This window comes from Notolepis coatsorum (genome assembly GCF_963971535.1).
Source record: "Notolepis coatsorum genome assembly, chromosome: 20".
In the NCBI taxonomy this organism is placed as follows: domain Eukaryota; kingdom Metazoa; phylum Chordata; class Actinopteri; order Aulopiformes; family Paralepididae; genus Notolepis; species Notolepis coatsorum.
Genome location: NC_140184.1, coordinates 21624744 through 21645010, shown reverse-complemented (window position 1 = coordinate 21645010; position 20267 = coordinate 21624744). Strand labels below are relative to the sequence as shown.

The 20267-nt window shown below is 42.0% G+C and overlaps 2 protein-coding genes across 2 annotated transcripts in view; one reads left to right on the top strand and one right to left on the bottom strand.

Annotated features, from left to right (window-relative positions):
• The window catches only part of LOC311246826 (ATP-binding cassette sub-family C member 12-like), a gene marked incomplete at both ends in the record, with an annotated part of 156847 nt that extends 144296 nt beyond the window's left edge, over positions 1–12551 (bottom strand). Inside the window, 2 exons of the mRNA XM_084337072.1 lie at positions 6514–6680; positions 12450–12551. Coding sequence (XP_084193198.1) covers positions 6514–6680; positions 12450–12551 — 269 coding nt within the window. The remainder of the gene's footprint in view (positions 1–6513; positions 6681–12449) is intronic.
• Positions 12552–12591: 40 nt separating this feature from the next.
• The window catches only part of LOC311246825 (ATP-binding cassette sub-family C member 12-like), a gene marked incomplete at both ends in the record, with an annotated part of 128365 nt that continues 120689 nt past the window's right edge, over positions 12592–20267 (top strand). The window contains one exon of the mRNA XM_084337071.1: positions 12592–12638. Coding sequence (XP_084193197.1) covers positions 12592–12638 — 47 coding nt within the window. The remainder of the gene's footprint in view (positions 12639–20267) is intronic.

Genomic DNA, 20267 nt, shown 5'->3' with positions numbered 1-20267 from the left:
TTGGCTTTATTTCCGTTCTAAGAGAACATCTTTATTCCGAACCGTAAAACTATGAAAACATACATGAAATACAATCAATCACGGATCAAACCATAACAACATACATACAATTTATCGGTCGTTACAAGGGTGGTTGTTAACCCACTGAACTTAACTACAAGCGCAGTACGGCCCCAAACGTACCTTATTGACTGCATGCAATATGAGAGGACTGTTATGGAGCTTGGTGTCGATGTGGCTTGTCTGAAGATGGTGAAGAAGTGAAGGGACTAACCTTATAGGGTCTCAATATTTATACACTAGTGGCGATCTATTATGACATCACAAGGCAGCAGGACCGTACACACAGGGCGATCTATTATGACATCACAATGAACCAGGGCATTCTAGCCTGTTCTAACCGGTTCTATTATGACATCACACTGCAGCTAACTAGAATTACACTATGACACTCCTGCAGTTACATTATTATTATTACCTTTATTTAGCCAGATAAAACATTAAGAACAGGTTTCTTATTTACAATGTCGATCTGGTCCAAGAGGCCCTAACAGGAATAAAAGAATTTATAAAATAAAAGATTATATATTAATAATAAAATAAAAACACAGTTAAGAATCATACACATAAACACACGCCCATCCTATGTACAGGGGAGGAGTAGAGGGTTCAGTTCAGTTCAGTTCAGTTCAGTTCAGTTCAGTTATCAACTCGAAATGGATCTAATCAGTGGATTGCATATTTTCGTCAAGAAGCAGAATAAGGCTCTTGGGACATCATAATCGGGCTACCAACTTGAAGACGTGGTCATTTTTGGATTATCGAAGCTTTTGGACTGCAATAAGAAGATTTTGGATCTGTTTACCGCGCACAGGACCTACCAAAATGAACTGATTAAGACACTTGAACACTTGAACACTTGGACTAATGCATTCAGTCATTTGGACGGAGTTGTTAAAACTCACTCCACTCAAATCAATAGAGTTATATTTCACTCTACTCAAATCAAATTTAAAGTGACATGGCTGGGAGAAATGTGCCAGTCAGTCAGCCAAAACAAATTCCTGGACCAAGGTCGAACCAGGGAGCTGCTGGAGTCGAAGGCCCTCTGGGAGATAAGAGTGGCAAGCGGCCCCCCCACCCCATACCCAATCCCCCCTCCCACGTGTACGCCCGGCGCCTATCCCACGTGTTGGTGACGGCAGCTGATTAGTACGCGTGCTAGAGGGGGGGAGCCAAAGAAGACTGTCTCATCACCAAAGTCCTATCCCCCAGCTGACGGCATTGTAGTCAGAGTCATAATCCCCGCCCCTTCTGGTGCTGCAACGGTGGTTTCTGGACAATCTCTCCTCCCTCCCGCCTAGCGCAACGACACCCCGGTGTTGCTGCAGCCAACAATCGCATACGGTGTCTCAGACATACTGTAGTCGACATGTGTCAACAAATGTACATGCCTGTTTGAATTTATGTTGTGCCGTTGTTACTGTAAAAATGTAACGATTGTGATATGATGATTGTTTAATGAGACGATGAGCTGTATGTGTATGTCACTTGAATTTCCCCGTGAGGGATCAATAAAAGTTATCCTTATCCTTTTAGTACATGATATATACAATAGTACCATAATATAATAGCATATACTGCAAATATAGTTCAATATAATATACAAATTAATTATAATATGATTATATAATGTAATATGATATAACGTACAATACAGTATCATACGTATTTCTTTTTTATTAATATGCAATTAAAGCTCTTCTTCCCTTCTGTACCTATCAAAAATGGATTTTTTTTAGTCTAGATTTGAATTGATTTATGTTTTCACAATATTTTATTCATCCTCTAGCTAGCCCATTCCACAGGGTGGCTCCGTAAGAGGAGATTGTGGAAGTGAATCAATGAGACGAGCAGACGGAGTATCGAGTCTCTGAACTTTACTTCCAAACAAATCCAACAGAACCAAGGTACAGCCACACCCTTAAGTCAACTCCCTCTTGTCACTCAATCAGTGTCCATTCTGAAGTGAGACACCTCCCTCTAGTGCCACCTGGTTGTCTTTACCGGCTACATGCTGGATGTCGGTAGTGAACTCCGATATGGCGGAAAGTTGGCGTTGCTGCCACCCCGACCATGGCTCCGTGGTCTTGGCCATGGCAAACGTTAGGGGCTTGTGGTCGACAAAAACTGTGAACTCGCGGCTCTCCAGCAAGAACCTGAAGTGACGTATGGCGCGGAAGAGGGCCAGGAGCTCCCTGTCGAATGTACTATACTTCCTCTCGTTGTCGCGCAGCTTCCTACTGAAGAAGGCCAGAGGCTGCCAGGCGCCAGCCACCCACTGCTCGCACACCGCCCCTACTGCATAATCGGAGGCATCGGTGGTGAGGGCTATAGGAGCAGCAGGAGATGGGTGTGCCAGCATGGCGGCGTTGGCAAGGGCAGCCTTAGAGCCCTCAAATGCCTGGACCCGCTCCGGGGACCAGCCCACGTCATCGTTGGCTCTCTTCCCCTTCAACGCCTCGTACAGAGGTCTCATCAGGTGAGCCGCATGGGCTATAAACCTATTGTAAAAATTAACCATCCCCAGGAACTCCTGGAGAAGTTTGATGGTGAGGGGGCGGGGGAAAGCAGCAATTGCCTCCACCTTGGCGGGTAGAGGAACAGCCCCCTGGGAAGAGACATGGTGGCCCAGGAAATCCATGGCCGGCAGGCCAAACTGACATTTGGCCGGGTTCACGATCAGCCCATGCTCGTTGAGCCGCTCGAACAGTTGACAGAGATGTCCCCGATGCTCCTCCACCGATGCACTGGCTACCAGGATGTCATCCAGATAAATAAACAAAAATGACAGGCCTCGCAGCAGAGTCCATCAGCCGCTGGAATGTTTGCGCTGCCCCTTTAAGGCCGAATGGCATGCGCAGGAATTCAAACAGTCCAAACGGGGTGATAATGGCAGTCTTGGGCATGTCGAGCGGATGGACCGGCACCTGGTGGTAGCCACGCACCAAATCTATTTTAGAAAAAATGGTGGCGCCCGCCAGGTGGACAGAGAAATCCTGGATATGTGGCACTGGGTACCGGTCATGAGTGGTGATGTTATTTAGGCGACGGAAATCACCACACGGACGCCACTTCCCGTCCGCCTTGAGGACCATGTGTAGTGGGGAGGCCCAAGGACTGTTGGACCGGCGCACAATGCAGAGCCGTTCCATTGTGGCAAACTCCTCCCTGGCTATTGCCAGTTTAGCAGCATCCAGGCGGCACGCCCGTGCATAAACTGGCGGCCCCACCGTTGGGATGTAATGTTCCACCCCATGCTTGGCGACAGAGGCAGAGAAAGTGGGGACAGTCAGAGCAGGAAACCAGCGTTTCCGTTAGCCGGTAATTACCGGTATTTTACCGGCAAAATCTGTTTAAGTCCGACATATTTTATCTCTCCGGTCTTAATGTCCGGTGAAAATAATTCCCTGAGTCTAAGCACAATTTGATTATTTGAATTGTATTAAAATAGGCTAAAATTAAATAGCCTATGCGATGAACGAAACGATCATTACATTTGTTTCCTCGTTGCTTCTAATAATGACAACGACGTTGTCGGCGAGAGCTTAGTGCTGGGTGTGCGGACTTTTCTGAAGCTGTAGAGCCGCAGTACCAGCAGTACAATGCAATATTCCAGCAGTACTCCAATTCAGCCATTTTCAGCCAATGTTGGGTGGGGGGCGCTGTTGTGCGGTTCCCAGAAAAGAGCCAATAACAGCTGAACAGCTTCTCTGCAGCGCCATACTCTTTGCAAATAAGTCGTTGCGAGGTGGAGAGAGTCGTCACGCAAACCCACGATAATGTTGCCGTCTCTGCTTTCTCAGTTCTTCGCTTGATATAATTAATACAAATGTCCAATATAACGGAATTCGTTAGCTCATAAAAATGTGATTATAACAGACTGCTGTTTAGTGTCGGACCGACTGCGTATCGGTCTATTTTATTTCAAGTCAGCAGCAGCACGGAGTATCGAGGGACTTATTTTATTTGGAATATATTAATGACTGTATACGTGAAGTTGAACATTATGATATGTGTGACGTGTCTGATACAACGAGGTGAAGCGATGTCGACTCGAGATTCATTTGGGGGTGCGTGTGACAGAGCTGCTGCAGCGGGAGCTTGATGCTGGTAGCGTATCGCACTAACTTGAGAGGCGAGAGATAGTAATTTGATTCTGCAAATCAATTTCTCATTCTTCGCTTGATGTAATTAATACACATGTCCAATTATAACGGAATTCGTTAGCTCATAAAAATGTGATTATAATAGACTGCTGTTTAAAACTCTGACCGGAATATCTCGAATATGTCCGGTGATAGAAATCTTGCAGGACACTCAGACCGGCACGAATATGTTCTAACGGAAACGCTGCAGGAAACTCAGCGAGGAGGCGCTGGTACATATCGCCTGTGGCAAGCATATTGGCCAGGGCAGGCGGCCCCGGCCCCCCCAGTGTGCAGGGGTATGTGTCAAAGGACACATCAGACTAGCCACTGTGGCAAACTCACCACAACGCAGCTCAACTACACCAAGCCACTGTGCCAAACTCACCACGATGCAGCTGAGCAGCTCAACTACACCTAGCCACTGTGCCAAACAGACCACGACGCAGCTGAACTACACCTAGCCACTGTGCCAAACTCACCACGACGCAGCTCAACTACACCAAGCCACTGTGCCAAACAGACCACGACGCAGCTCAACTACATGGTAAATGGTGCATTTATATAGATCTTTTATCCAAAGCGCTTTACAATTTTGTTCCTCACATTCACCCATTCACTCACACATTCACACACTGACAGTGGAGGAAACCATGCAAGGTGCCAACCTGCTCATCCGGAGCAATTAGGGTTTTAAGTGTCTTGCTCAAGTACACTTCGACGCACTGCCCGGGAGGAGTGGGAATCAAACCGGGAACCTTCCGATTACCAGATGACCGCTCTACCTCCTGAGCCACTGTCGCCCCGACCCTGGAGATTTCCATTACTATGACCGGAGCAAGGTTTATTCTACAAGGTGAAATGCTTTGCCAGTGAACATATTTCTGTGTTGGTGATGTGCCTTGTCAAGCATTTCCATCGCACACCACCTATCCATATTGGTACAGTGCAAGCATGTTTTGTCAATGCAGGGTGAGTTTGCTTTTTCAGTCCAGGGCCCTGCTAGTTTTGTGCAACTACATTATACCTATAGTTTCAACCAGGCAGGTTGAACAAGGGGATTCAACTGAAACTGATGTTATGGTTAATTATCAAAAGTAGAGTAGAGTAAGGTAAAGTTTACCCAAAAATTCTAAGAACATGCAATGCTATGACAGACTTGAATTGTACCAGAGATGGTAAAATGTTCCCATAATATATTAAACGTCTACAGTTGTAAATGTTTAAATTCTAAAATAATATTAATGAAAATAGACCTGACCAACCATGTCCACAAAATGGGCATTGCAATTTGATGATGTCATATGGTTGCATTTTCCTTCAACTCAAAAACTCAAATAACGAGTGAATGAATGAATGAATGAATGAAAACTTTATTTAACAGATTGCAGAATGGGTACAATACAGTACGGCTCAATACACACAATTGTTAAGGGGATGCAGACCAGAGAAAGTCGTTTGTCTTGTTTACATCAGGGTCCCCCATTTTCAATTCATAGTGACATTTATGACATACATGACATCATGACATTTATGGCATAAGGACATACATGACATACAGGTATATAGTACTGTTACATTTGTGACATATATGATATGCAAATATACAGTACTGTTACCCATAGATCCTGAGATGGGGGGGGGAATTGGATATTTTAGGGAAATGTCTGCTTTAGCAGAATTTAAAATGTAGCGTCATACTGTATTTGAAGGCTACCACGGACTTCACATTGCATCCCCTTTGTCTGACATGTGAATATGAGTTGTATTTGCACTGATCTCCTACACAGAGTCTGTCTCTGTCTCTACGCCTGTACATCACAGCCTCCGAAACACCTCTGCCCAAGAGGGCAACAATTTGTACCAAATCGAGAAAATGCGTCTATAATTTTGAATTGGGTGTATACATACAGAGTATCACTAATAACCAGAAAATTAAGCTTGTCTGAAAATGTTTGACTTTTGCAGTGATGTAGTTATCAGAGAAGTAAACAGACTAGTGCTATGTCATACCTTTATGGCTGCGTCCATCGTCGTAAATATGGACACAGTGAATAAACAAGACTGCACAGATGCAGTGAAATTATTATTATTTAACTTCACTATTTAAGAAATCTGTACTCATTCATAAAAGAGACTAAGAAGAAATATGGTGGGAGAACAATAATATGACATGATTTATTCAATATGTTCAAGGAAAATAATATGCTTAAAGGTAGCACCGGTTATTTTACTTTCTGTTTGGGCAGAGATGTTTGACAGTGGAACATCGTCCATCTCTGTGTGTTGTATTTGTTGGACTGACCCTGAGGAGAAGCGGAAGGGTTTCAGGGTCTGCAGGCTGTGGTGGTATCTGCTGTGTCCGGGCGGGGGGTCCTCCTCCCTGAAGTCTAAGGAAGGAAGACCTTCTGGACTGGAGCCTATGGTGGCATTGGACGAAGACCGCCATCTGATATTCTCCTTTCTCTTGCGCTGCATGTGAAAAGAGAGAAACGGAGACAGGAAGATACAGACAGGCGGACAGAGGAGGTGAGTGAGTACAGTGAAAAGTCAGTATTCAAGTGTAGTTTGGTATGGTATGGTATGGTTTATTTCTTAATCCCCGAGGGGAAACATGGTTTGCCACCAGAGCGAATACAAATACACAAACATGAAAGAAACAATTACATACAGTACAAGATACACAACACAGTAAGAAGAAAAGGAGAGCCTCTCAACACAGAGCTAGCGGTGTTCGTTACATTTATTTTTTATTTTTTTTCATGAGGGGGAAACAGTGGATCAAGGACAGAAAGAACAAAAACATAGGAAGCATAAGAAACAATAGGAGAGGAAGAGAGGTAGGGGGCTGAAAAAACACCAAAGACCCTGCTGGTTGAACCATACTCACAAAAGAGATCCCTTGGATGGTGTCCTTCTCCTCTGTTTGATAAACTCCCTTCATCCTGTCTGCTATATAGCATACAGGGCACGAGGGTATGCAAACACAGCTACTGTCAAATAAAATAGAAGGTATAGAAAAAGAAAATAGGCACGTGTTTTATCATTATGGCACAAAGCTTAAGAGTTGTATAACATAGTCTAGTACTTTATTTTACATTTAGCCCTATAGCCTAACGTTAACGTTTAATTTCCCATCTCACACGCAATAGTGTAAAAACTAGTGCATAATACACAAAGACTAATAAACACAAAACAAAAGCACAATGACTTCAAAGCAAAGTCAGTCATAGATCTATTGTGGAACCAAATATCTATTTTTAAATCAACTACCATTGTTGAAGACATTAACACCTGTTGTTTAGACAGTGACAGTTTACTGTAAGAGCGATGCAATGTAACAATACAATACCTATTTAGGTGAGAGGGGAAGAGCTAGCGGACGGTGCTGAAGCGGAATCCAAATGAGTACAGTATACTCCCAAGTCTCGTGCTGACTGTTACATGATCACTGATGGGGTTTATTGGGCTCAAAGATTAGCTTGTGCAGAGGTCTTGTGTCGATGACTTTTCCCACCGTCTAGTAATCCGTATGTTCCTGGTTAGATTCCGGCTCCTCCCGGCAGAGTGTCGAACTGTCCTTGAGCAAGACGCGCACGCGGCGCACCCATGTGAGCAGGTTGACATTGACACCTTGCATCGTTGCCTCCGCCGTCGGTGTGTGAGTGGATGGGTGAATGTGAGGTGTAAATTGTAAAGGATTTGGGGCGACTTAATTGTAGCTGGGACTCACTCACTAGACCACCTCAGACCAGACAGTCGACTAGTTATATATTGTCGGAATTCTGTTACTTGACGTATTGAGTAAAAATAGACCAGACGTATGTCGGATTAAATAGTTGCGGAGCCATGCGACTTCTCCCCCACTAGTGCCACCAACTAAGGTAAAATATGATCACCACTTCCCAACAAGTCTAATCAATACAATGCTAGATCAATGTGTTACAGCTGAGCTGGCAACAGGACAGGTTGGGGATAAGCACTTTACATTAAGCTCTCTTTTTTGGATTATCTATATATCATTTACAGACTTTATATTGACATAAATGACTCCACCTACTGATAAAGTTGGATGCAGCAGTGCCACTAGTGGAAATGTTCAATAGGGTCCAGCTGCAGACTCGGAGCCTCGGTCCAGATTGGGCACTTCCGCCCAGCCACAAGATTATTACTCCTGTGACAGGGCAATGCGCTGATTGGCGGAAAGTACGGAAGTATCTCGAATTACGTCTGACGTTTATGATCAATTCAGCAGCATGGGGAGGGCCGGGGGGAGGGGAGGTACAGGTAGTAGAAGACATAGAGGTACAGGTCACATAATTATAGTACAGTGGAGAAGTAAAAATAGAATAAAAAGGCAGTATAAACAATATACAATATTATTAACTCTAATAATAACACGCCTCGCGGGCTCATTATAATACGAGAGCCGTGGGTCTGCATTGTATAGAGCGGATCCCCCGGCCGTATTCAAGCGCTGGAGCGCTTTGCGATGGATCAAAATTAGATAGGAATCAAATGTATTGTCATCATACAGCACCTATAGCTATATAATGGAATAGACTGTATTAATATAGTAGTAATAATAGTAGTTGGCTAGTTGCGCGCTTCTGGCCACCTCCCGCAGTGCGCGCATACACACATACTGTATACAGTACGTGCAAAATTAGTTGTCAAGAGCCAATCGCACAGATTGCCTCATCTCATCTGGCTCTGCAAATAGATCTAGAGTCTGAATATCATATATAGCCTGCTGATGATCTCTCTCGAGTCAAATCCATTCTGAGAACGGAATGCAGTGCCCGCGACTGTTGTTTATACTCTGCTCCTGTGTTGTAACCCAACCCCCTCCAATGTACAGTAAATGACCAAGTATGGTTTTGTCAATATTCCAATGTACAGTTTTGCTTGTACTGTACAGTTGTACAGTGTCCCCCACCCACCCACCCTACCCGACCCCCAGCCCCCCCCCCCCCCCCCAACCACCTCCAATGTACAGTCCCCCCCCCCCACCTACCCAACCTCCTCCAATGTACAGTTTCTACGTCAAATGTATATACTCTCTTTTCTGGACTCTTTTTGTATCACAAACAATACTGTATTTGCAAATCTGGTATGTCATAAATGTATAGATGTAGCAGTACTGTCTATCTGTATGTCGTGTATGTCATATGTTATGATGAATTGAAAATGGGGGACCCTGATGTAAACAAGACGAAAGTCTTTCTCTGGTCTGCATACCCTTAACAATTGTGTGTATTGAGCTGTACTGTATTGTACCCATTCTGCAATCTGTTAATACAATTTTCAATCAATCAATCAATCAATCAATCAATCAATCAATCAATCAATCAATCAATCAAGACCCGCGTCGCGGGCACTGCATTCCGTTCTCAGAATGGATTTGACTCGAGAGAGATCATCAGCAGGCTATATATGATATTCAGACTCTAGATCTATTTGCAGAGCCAGATGAGATGAGGCAACCTGTGCGATTGGCTCTTGACAACTAATTTTGCACGTACTGTATACAGTATGTGTGTATGCGCGCACTGCGGGAGGTGGCCAGAAGCGCGCAACTAGCCAACTACTATTATTACTACTATATTAATACAGTCTATTCCATTATATAGCTATAGGTGCTGTATGATGACAATACATTTGATTCCTATCTAATTTTGATCCATCGCAAAGCGCTCCAGCGCTTGAATACGGCCGGGGGGACAATGCAGACCCACGGCTCTCGTATTATAATGAGCCCGCGAGGCGTGTTATTATTAGAGTTAATAATATTGTATATTGTTTACACTGCCTTTTTATTCTATTTTTACTTCTCCACTCTACTATAATTATGTGACCTGTACCTCTATGTCTTCTACTACCTGTACCTCCCCTCCCCCCGGCCCTCCCCATGCTGCTGAATTTATCATAAACGTCAGACGTAATTCGAGATACTTCCGTACTTTCCGCCAAGCAGCGCATTGCCCTGTCACAGGAGTAATAATCTTGTGGCTGGGCGGAAGTGCCCAATCTGGACCGAGGCTCCGAGTCTGCAGCTCGACCCTACTCGAAATGTTATGTAGATCAGGCATCCTCAAAGTCCGGACTCTGGTCCGGATCCGGACCGAACCACAACTGTCTCTTCATGAACTCTGAGAAAATTATACTTTTCATTATGTAGTATGAACTTCGAGACATCGCCACTGCTCCACTGTCTGTGTGTGTCTGTCTACTCTGCTTTGGTCCAATCACATTCAGCTTCCCGTCAGCATCCCCCCCTAGATGGGAGGCCGAGTCAGTCTAAAGTGAACTTGATTGATCCATGTTGGCAGACTACACAATTCTTTGTGTGTAATATCTAGTTATTATGTTGAGTCAAAATACGTTTGTTGGCCAGCCGTCTGTTGGTCATCGGTGTTCGTAATCTTACATTTAAATTAAATGTTTGCTCATGCATATCTTTGGACACCTCTAGCTGATAAACCAATCAGGATACAGAAACGGGATTTCGGGACCCCAAAATTGTCAACAAGAACAACGGAGAATGGATCTGACTGGAACGCTAGCTGATTATACACAACATGAGACAGTAAATACTATTGTAATAAAACGTTCAAAACTATGTTCAATTTGTGTATTGTTTTGTTACTATATAAGATTGTATTTCGCACTGTATTAACCATAACGACGTCACAGATGAGCTTTAGATGGTTAACGTGATATTAACGTTAGATCCGACGGTCCGACCTAAATACTATTGTAATAAAACGTTAAAAACTATGTTCAACTTGTGTTTTGTTTCTTACTATAAGATTGTATTTCGCACTGTATTAAGCCATATCGACGTCAGGTGAGCTTTCTAGCCATTAGATTGTTAACGTGATATTAACGTTAGATCTATGACCACAATTTGATTCCAAGTTTTTACATACCTCACTTTGTTGGTCTGTCACGAAAGTCTTTCTCTGGACTGCAAATATACTGTCTCATAAATATACTCTTCCAATATATAAATATACATATAAATATATTGTTTTAGATGCTGTTGTCACTATGAATTACAAATGGGGGACCCTGATGTAAACAAGATAAACGTCTTTCTCTGGTCTGCATCCCATCTACAATTGTTTGATACTTTTCTGGACTCTTTGTATCATAAACAGTACTGTATTTGCAAATCTGGTATGTCATAATTAAATGTATAGATGTAGCAGTAGGCCTACTGTATCTGTATGTCATGTATGTCATATATGTTATGATGAATTGAAAATGGGGGACCCTGATGTAAACAAGATGAAAGTCTTTCTCTGGTCTGCATCCCCTTAACAATTGTGTGTATTGAGCTGTACTGTATTGTACCCATTCTGCAATCTGTTAATACAGTTTTCAATTAATGTCAGACGTCCTCTCCATAAAAAAAACGATTGAATTGCTCAGAATTTTAAATTATGTCCCCAATAGGACATAATATTAATATTATTCCCCAGTATGACACAATAAACACAGAATGAATGCCCCCCCCCCCCCATAAAAACATACTGCCAAATTACCCCCATGGGTGTTGAAGACACTGTACCACCACAAGTCAGGAATTGAGAAAAAGAAAATGCAACTTCAGCCTCACGCTGCTCCAACTTTTTTCCAGCATCGTGATATTGTAATATTCTTACATCCACTTGGACCATGAACAAACAAAAAAGGTATTGAGAAAGACAGCGAACACTACAGAAAGGAGGAACTTGGGGATTGAATGGAGAAATTAAGTAAGAGATGTAAAGATTGTGCATTACAATTGATGATTAATCAACAATAATGGAAACCAAACTATTCATGCTCTTTACCATTTTTTGTTTTTCTTCCCTTCCACCCTCATCTCCAAAACAGTTGGCGTGAACAAATAATACTAGAGACAGAATGAGTTTTGCTTCTTTTTTTGGTTTTTCTTTTAATCAGTGAAATATATTCCCATCCATATCCCCAACTTTGTGATTTTTACATACTGATCAGACGGAGGCAGAATAGCCTGCACATACATCAATGCATCTCTTGTAAGATATGAATTGCGGCATACATTTTCCCAGACATGGTGCAGCTGTTGGCATCAAGCACAGGAGGTGAGGGGTGGATTGTCACCACCTGTTTAGCTAGGGCAGAGCGCATGTAGAGGGCATAGAAGAACCAGACGAGGCTGAAGATGCACAGGCCGATGGAGATGTTGATGAACACTTTGCCCAGGTCAACCTTCTTCTTTTTCTCCTTGCGGTGCAAGGCAGCAGGATTCTCCTCTTTCCTCTGGAGGGGAGCAGCTTCACCGGTCACCACCCTCTTCCTCTGCCTTCCCATCCTGCCCACTGGAGCTGAGTGAAGAAGTGCAGAAGAGAAGATGTTTAGGTTCAAAGGGACAGTCAATGGCATGCTTGAGGAAGACCGGTAAGGTCGAAACGTTGCATCTACTGCCTTTTTTGTTTATTAAAATCACCTTGGAACTACAAGTGAGTTGCGAGCCCCGCTTTGTTCTTATGTATTACTGTTTTTACAGTTTGGCTCAGCACCAACAAACGGAGGATGTGCGTTATTTATTTTTTCTGACTGTTCAAATAAATAACATGTTATTTTCACACTTGTGACTGGGTGTGACTGGGTGGAGAATTGTGCAACGTTCAGAACATTGGGAGCAGCTTTCGAACTGCCAGAGGAGCTGTATCAAGGCACAGAGACATTTACCTGTGACCTCTATGACCAGAAAGGCTGCAGTGATGTCAATTATGCAAGAAGTCAACTGTTCAAGAGTGGGAAGTGCACTGACCGCAGTCTGCCACCAAATCAGGACTCCCTGCGTAAACACACTCAGCAGGCTAACTACCAGGCAGCCATATACCGGAGGTCCCTGCAGAGCCAGCCAGACATACCTCCACCAATGAGCCATGGATGGAAGATAGAGGGAGATTTCTTCGAGGTTGACTGGATGTCACTTCCTCCAGCCCCAGTCGCAATCCTGGAACTTGTATACTGCTCCTGCAAAAAAACACAATGCATGAAGGGGCGATGCACATGCAAATCAAACAACCTACCATGTACAGACATGTGTCTGTGTTTGGACTGTCAGAACACTGTATCCTAAGTTTTCACTGGAGTTTTTTTCTTCTTTTTTTCATATATTCTATTTCATTTTTGGAAGATAGGCACAGTTACAGGCATACAATGCACATTGTTGGTTCCAGCTATCTATTGTTTGATAGTTTGCACCATTTAATCTAGCTGTAGAAAGCTCCATTGTTACAACATCAGCTAATAACTGTTTCCAGTGATTAAAGGGCAGAGAATGTGGAGCTTGCCATCAAAGTGCCAATTTTCTTTCTCAGCAGTACTTCCTGCCAAGCTAAAGAATCATCATCATTAAGGAGCAGTAATTTGGGACAACAGGGAATATGTTTTTGTAATACATGTTACTGTTAAAATAAATAACATGTTATTTTCACACTTGTTATTGTGTTATAAATGTTGATTGATTGATTGATTGAAAACGTTATTAACAGATTGCAGAATGGGTACAGTACAGTACAGCTCAATACACACAATTGTTAAGGGGATGCAGACCAGAGAAAGACGTTTGTCTTGTTTACATCAGGGCCCCCCATTTGTAATTCATAGTGACAACAGCATCTAAAACAATATATTTATATGTATATTTATATATTGGAAGAGTATATTTATGAGACAGTATATTTTGTACATATGTAACGGTTGTGACGTCAAATTTCTAACGTCACAGGCAACAACAAAGACCGCTATTACCATAGTGTAACACACAGCAAGAATGTGAAACAAGTTACTATTATTAGTATTGGGTTAGAGTTGTTTGATTTACACTATCGTAATGTTAGATTGCTATCTGAGAAAGTTAAAATGCTAACGTTAGTAACGTTAGTCTTTGTGAGCTGGCTACAACATTTTCCAATGTGTAATCGGACGTCAAAACGGACTACATATAAACTGCTGATGACTCATAACTTCCTATCACGTTTGAATAATGCTGTAAAGTTAAGTAAAAATGCATTTCAATAGTAATAGTAATGAATTGAGAGCTTACCGAATGCAGAGCTATCCAGTGTTGTGAACAGACGAGTAGCAATATTTACTTCCTGGTTCCAGGGCTTGAAGAATGTCATTGGGAGAAATCAAGTCACCTGACGTTGTAACGCGTTTTGATTGGTTCCGCAGCAACGCCCCTTTTCACAAACGTAGGTAGTTTTTATCTTATCAACACATTAATTTCATAAAGATATGACCCAAAAACCGTTGCCAACAAACGGAAATGTGTTATTATAGTATATTATGTAGTTCATATTACAATAACATATACTCTGTTTAACCAGATCAATCATTTCATTAACGGAAGCCTCTAGAGACCTTCGGCCTCCCATCTACCCCCCCCACCCACAGTCTGCGAATCAGAGGCAGAGTAGGGCGGGTCTTCGCAGAATGCGTGTCGTCTCTTTCAACGGTTCCGAGTCAGAGTGAGAGTTGACAGCGCATCTACAGGTAATTTCATCTGCAGGTACTGTAGCTAGTAACCTCGTTTCGCCAGCAGGCAGTAGAAAAATATGGCATGTTCAAAGATGGCCACTTTGGCCAGTAAAAGAAAAGTCAACAGTGAAAATCGGCAATTCAAAGGCGAATGGACTGAAAAATATGCATTCATCCTCCCTCCAAACCAATGTGCCTAATATGCCAAGAACCGGTAGCTCTTGTGAAGAGAGTGGCAATTTGAAAAGCCACTACAAAACAAAACACTGTTATTTATAGCGTTAGAATCACAAAAATAAATGGAATGAAATCATCAGCTGCAAGCTGAATTATTGTTAATCTATGTCACAACGAGAAAAAGCAACCAAGTCCTCACTCAGTGGCATGGTGTTGGCTAAACACAAGAAGCCATTCTCTGATGCAGAAATAATAAAATAATGTATGACTGAAGTGATGGAGACCATGTTTGAAGGCAAAGAAAAGCAAATCCCCCTCAGATAGCATAGCAACCAGAATAACTGAAATACTAGCTGGTGATTTGATTAAACAGCTTTGTGATAGAATACAAAAAAATTGGGTGAGTCCACTGACACCACTGAGAATGCTCAGTTGCTGGTGTGTGTGAGGTTTTATGATGGGGCAAAGGGGTAGTTTGTTGAAGATGTATTGCGCCTGACAAACCTCAGTGGACACAACAAAAGCACATCACATTTAAACAAAGGATAAGGCCAGTTTATTATAAGTCAAGAATATATATATTTAAATTGAAATCAACCTGGACAAGTTTTCCATGGGTTCCCAAAACAAAAACAATACAACACACAAGAGATGAAGGTATGAATCATTATTTGGAAAATTATATTTCATTACAATGTTTGGGGGGGGGGGGGGGGGGGGGAGTACACAAGGTAGAAAATCTGCTCCTATACACAATAATATAATAATAATAACTTTATTTGTATAGCACTTTTCATACAGAGGTTGCAGTTCAAAGTGCTTCACAACAGTAAAAAATACAGGCATAAGCTAGCATAAAAAGATAGACAGGTAGAATCACAGTGCTTCACATTAGGATCTAGCATCCCAATAGGCTCTCCGCTTACAGTTTTCAGTAACACAAATAGTAAAAATAGTTTAAAATGATTCAGTTTAAAAATAGTCAAGAAATTATAAAATAGAACGGACATAAAAAATACAGGCATGAGCGAGCATAGCAAGGTATGGCAAATCACAGTGTTTCACATTAGGATCTAGCATCCTAATAGGCTCTCTATTCAGTAATACAAATAATCACAGTGTTTCACATTTGGATCTAGCAAATAATAAAAATAGTTTAAAATGATTCAGTATAAAAATAGTCATCAGTAAGAAGTAAAAAGTGCAATAACCGACACATGAATTTGATAGGCAGTGTATAAGAGTAGGCAGGGTAAGAATAGTGCAGGTAAATACAAGTTGTGTCAGGATATCCCTGATGTTTCCTCTTGCCACTAGGTGGTAGCAGATATCTATCAGTGAAATGCCTGAGCAAAGAGATAGGTTTTAAGCTGTTTTTTAAAGATGTCTAGCGAGTTGGCTTCCCTGATGTTTTGGGGTAGTTTGTTCCATAGTTTTGGGGCATAGTTGATAAAGGCTGCATTACCGATCCTCTTTTGACTGCTTCTGGGAGTCTCTAGTAGTCCAGCAGCTGATGATCGCAGTGTTCTTGCTGGTGTGTAATTTATTAGAGTGTTGGCGATGTAGCTAGGTCCCTGTCCATTTAGAGCTTTGTATGTAAGGAGAAGGACCTTAAAGTCAATTCTAAATGTTACAGGAAGCCAGTGTAAAGCAGCTAAGACTGGACTATATGGAATATAGGTGCCCAGCACCGTCCACACGTGTGGATTCTACATCTATGATTAAAGTTGATTATATATCACGCTTGCTTTATGAGCCATACAATAGAGTTTTACACACACTCTGTTTTTTTTTTGTGGGCAACAGGCTAAACATGCACTCAAAAGATGTTCAATGGCATGAGTGAAGCTCTGCTTTGTAATTGATTAGAAACGGGGTACAGGGTAGTGCTGCTACAGTCACAGAGGTATCCCTGTTCACCCTAGCGGACCACCGCAGGGGCCGTGCAACCAGGCAACGAGGAAAAGGGAAACACACACTTACCTACATTACTTACCTAAGTTAACACAACAAATGGGAAATGGGTATGGGGAAGGCACAAACACGGGGGGAGACAGTCTAATGGCAGGGGATGGAAGGGGAAACAAAATGATGCCAAAGCCCTGGGAATGAGATAACCGGGTCAACACTGTCACTCTTGACCCAGATAAAACACGTATGGCAGAAAGCCAAAAGCGGATTTGTGTTACAGGTCTCAGACCTATAAACAGATGCAATTTCCTAAGACATCTGACAAAGTAACACCTGCCAGTATCTCTGTATGAAATTCATCCTGATCATGTTTGTTAATCATCTCTACAACCATATATTTTAGAAAAAGTCACATGAGAAGTTAGAGGTCGAGGACAACATGCCCTCCACAAACAGTACTGTCCATGTATGAACACACATAATCAATACAGCCCTCTTCATCAAGTTTGTTCAACTTAGCTGGGTCTTGGTCAGGTGTCCCTGGGATGTCGACTGCAAGCTGGAACAGCTCATCCACAGAAATGTGTAACAGTCCCTTCTTTACAGTTGTATATATTGGCAGAACATTTTATTTCTTCTCCAACGAGTTGCTGGTCGCAGGGATTCCATAATGGCATGAGACCTAATTCTATATCATACTACTACATTTAACCCTCGTCATTCATGTGAGCTACTGGTTGCAGAGGCTCCAATTAAATATCTGCAGGAAATATGATTTAGTCTCCTATGAATTACTGGTCACAGTGATTCTATAATGGCAGGAGACCTAATACTATACTCCTACCTCCTCCTTAACCCTACAGCATCATTCCTGTAAGCTACAGTTTGCAGTGACTCCATAATGGCAGGATACTTAATGTCATATTATAATACTTCTGCTTTCTCTAACTACAGTAGGCATCATTCCTGTGAGCAACTGGTCGCAGTGGCTCCAATATCCGCAGGGAATGTTATTATACCTCCAACTAACACAGGTCACAGTGACTGCGACTGACTCGTTTACACTATCAATCAACAATTGTTATCCTTAGTTATATCCTAATTTGTCTGACCCTTCCATGGGCTTCATTCTAGTGATACCATTGGACCGATATCTGATTTATCCTGCGAGCTGCTGGTTGCAGTGGCTCCTATAACCACAGGTTAATGGGTTGTGTAAGATTGCCAATCCACTTAATCTTCCCATCTCACTTGCTCTCCTATCCTGCTAATTTGTGGGGGAACTCCATTCTCTATCACAATTCATAACTCAAAATCTTGTTTTCCATTCAAGTCATGATCTATCTAGGATCATTTGTCAACTCATCATGACTAATGTGGGGCAGAGTTAGCTGTAGGGTAACTACATGGCAGGGTTTGCTCATGTGCTCCAATGGGGCCTGCGCCAAAGATTGATCATTATTCTTTCTGCTATGATACATTCATGCTATATTTTGTACCATCATTTCATATTAAACTCATATCTATCACTTAGATATTTTGTGAAGTCTCTTAGTCTAACTAAGGCTAATCTCAAAAACAGAGAAAGGGAAAGCGCAAACTCGCAACACTAACAAGCCAATCTGTTGATCTAAAAAGTTACACATTACCAAGGCGTCGTTAAATGAGAAGATCCCCCAAGGTGGCCTACTATGTAATTGGTTACCAGCACTGACTCATGCTGTGTAAGCACCACAGTATAACTAAAAGTAAGTATGATAACACAGCAGCTTTTGAATATATGTCACAGAATGTCACTACCTCAGGCACAATGGTCCTCATTCACTAACGCACTTACGAAAATGTTAGTGAATGAGGTCCAATGTGTAGAGCTTTAATGTGTGTGAATCACAAGGGACCTCAATTTGATTTGAAATCAATTCAATCACACATGAAGTGTCCCAAAAACACAATGGGAATGAATGGGTTAACATGTAAACATATATTGTTTTCACATGAAATACTTGTGATTCTTCTGTAATGGATTTGGATGGTAGACTTCCTGCATAATTTTGTATCACCAGAATCAGGGCTGTATCACCTTTCTCTGACTGTATGACCCTGAAGCATGACACTTCAAGGAAGTTGACTGTGTTGTTATGTCCACCAGAGGATGGCCGGTAAGCGAGAAGTAATATTTTTGGTCAGCTGTGTGTGTGTGTGTGTGTGTGTGTGTGTGTGTGTGTGTGTGTGTGTGTGTGTGTGTGTGTGTGTGTGTGTGTGTGTGTATGCTTGCAATATCTTGCATAGACTACTATGGAGCTGATCAGCCAGTACTTGGGTGCAGAAAGTCATTTGAACACAAGAGGGCAACAACGGCTTCAAATGCTACCTAATAATATCACTTCCATGCGTTGTGGTAGAGCAGTTAATGGAAGTAGTCCTGGTGGCTCACATTCAGGGGTGTAAAGTACTTGAGTAATTGTACTTTGTTACAATACTTAAGTACTGTTTTTGGGGATTTGTACTTACTCGCGTATTATTAGGTTTGTATACTTGTACTTTTACTCAATTACATTTCAGAGAAAAAAAACATACTTTTTACTCCTTACATTTAAAATGCAGACCTACAAAGTACAAAGTACAAATCTCGCAGGTCCAACAATTTTAATTAGTATATTTTAGGGCTGTCAAAGTTAATGCTTTAACTTTGGAGATTCATTTAAATGATTTAAAGCATTACATTTTTTTTTATCTAGATTAATCTATGGAGTGAAACATTTTCAACGTTCTGAACTCTCAGCAGTATCTTTGCTTGTTCTTTTTTTGCATAGACTCATGCACCTTTTTGAAAATCATCTGACATGAAGATGGAACACATTTTTGTTGTTAATACGATTTATATTACTGGTAGTTCATACAAGACATTAGCGTCCTCTAAGCCAATCTGCACTTTAACATAGGCCTGGGTTGTTTTTATTTCTGTTAGCGCCGCAGATATAAGAAAGACGTCTTTAAGAATTAAATGATGAACCACAATTTAATCCAGTTTAAAAGATAATCCTTGGTGCAACCCACCCTATGCCTACTTATTTTTAGCCCTACTAGCGAGAGCTAGCAAGGCAAGGGGCTGTAGGGATGGCAATGTCAGTCGCTAAAGTTCTAGCTAGGACCAGAGTGGTTGACCTAGAGCAGCCCACACTATGATAATGGTAATTACCATCCCTAGAGCGCCTTGCTAGCGGGGCTGAATACCAACCCTAGAGCACCTTTTATACCTCTCGCTAGCAGGGCTAAAAATAAGCAATTAGTAACACAATTTACAGCATTGTTGCAAAACTAACATTGTTGCAAAACTGTTTTCCCCCTTCCCCTCTCTCTGTGAAAACACAAACACACACCGGCCCTTCGGCAGGTGAGGCAGAGCAGTTAACTGGTGTAGTATTGCCCTTGTGCGTTCAAAAG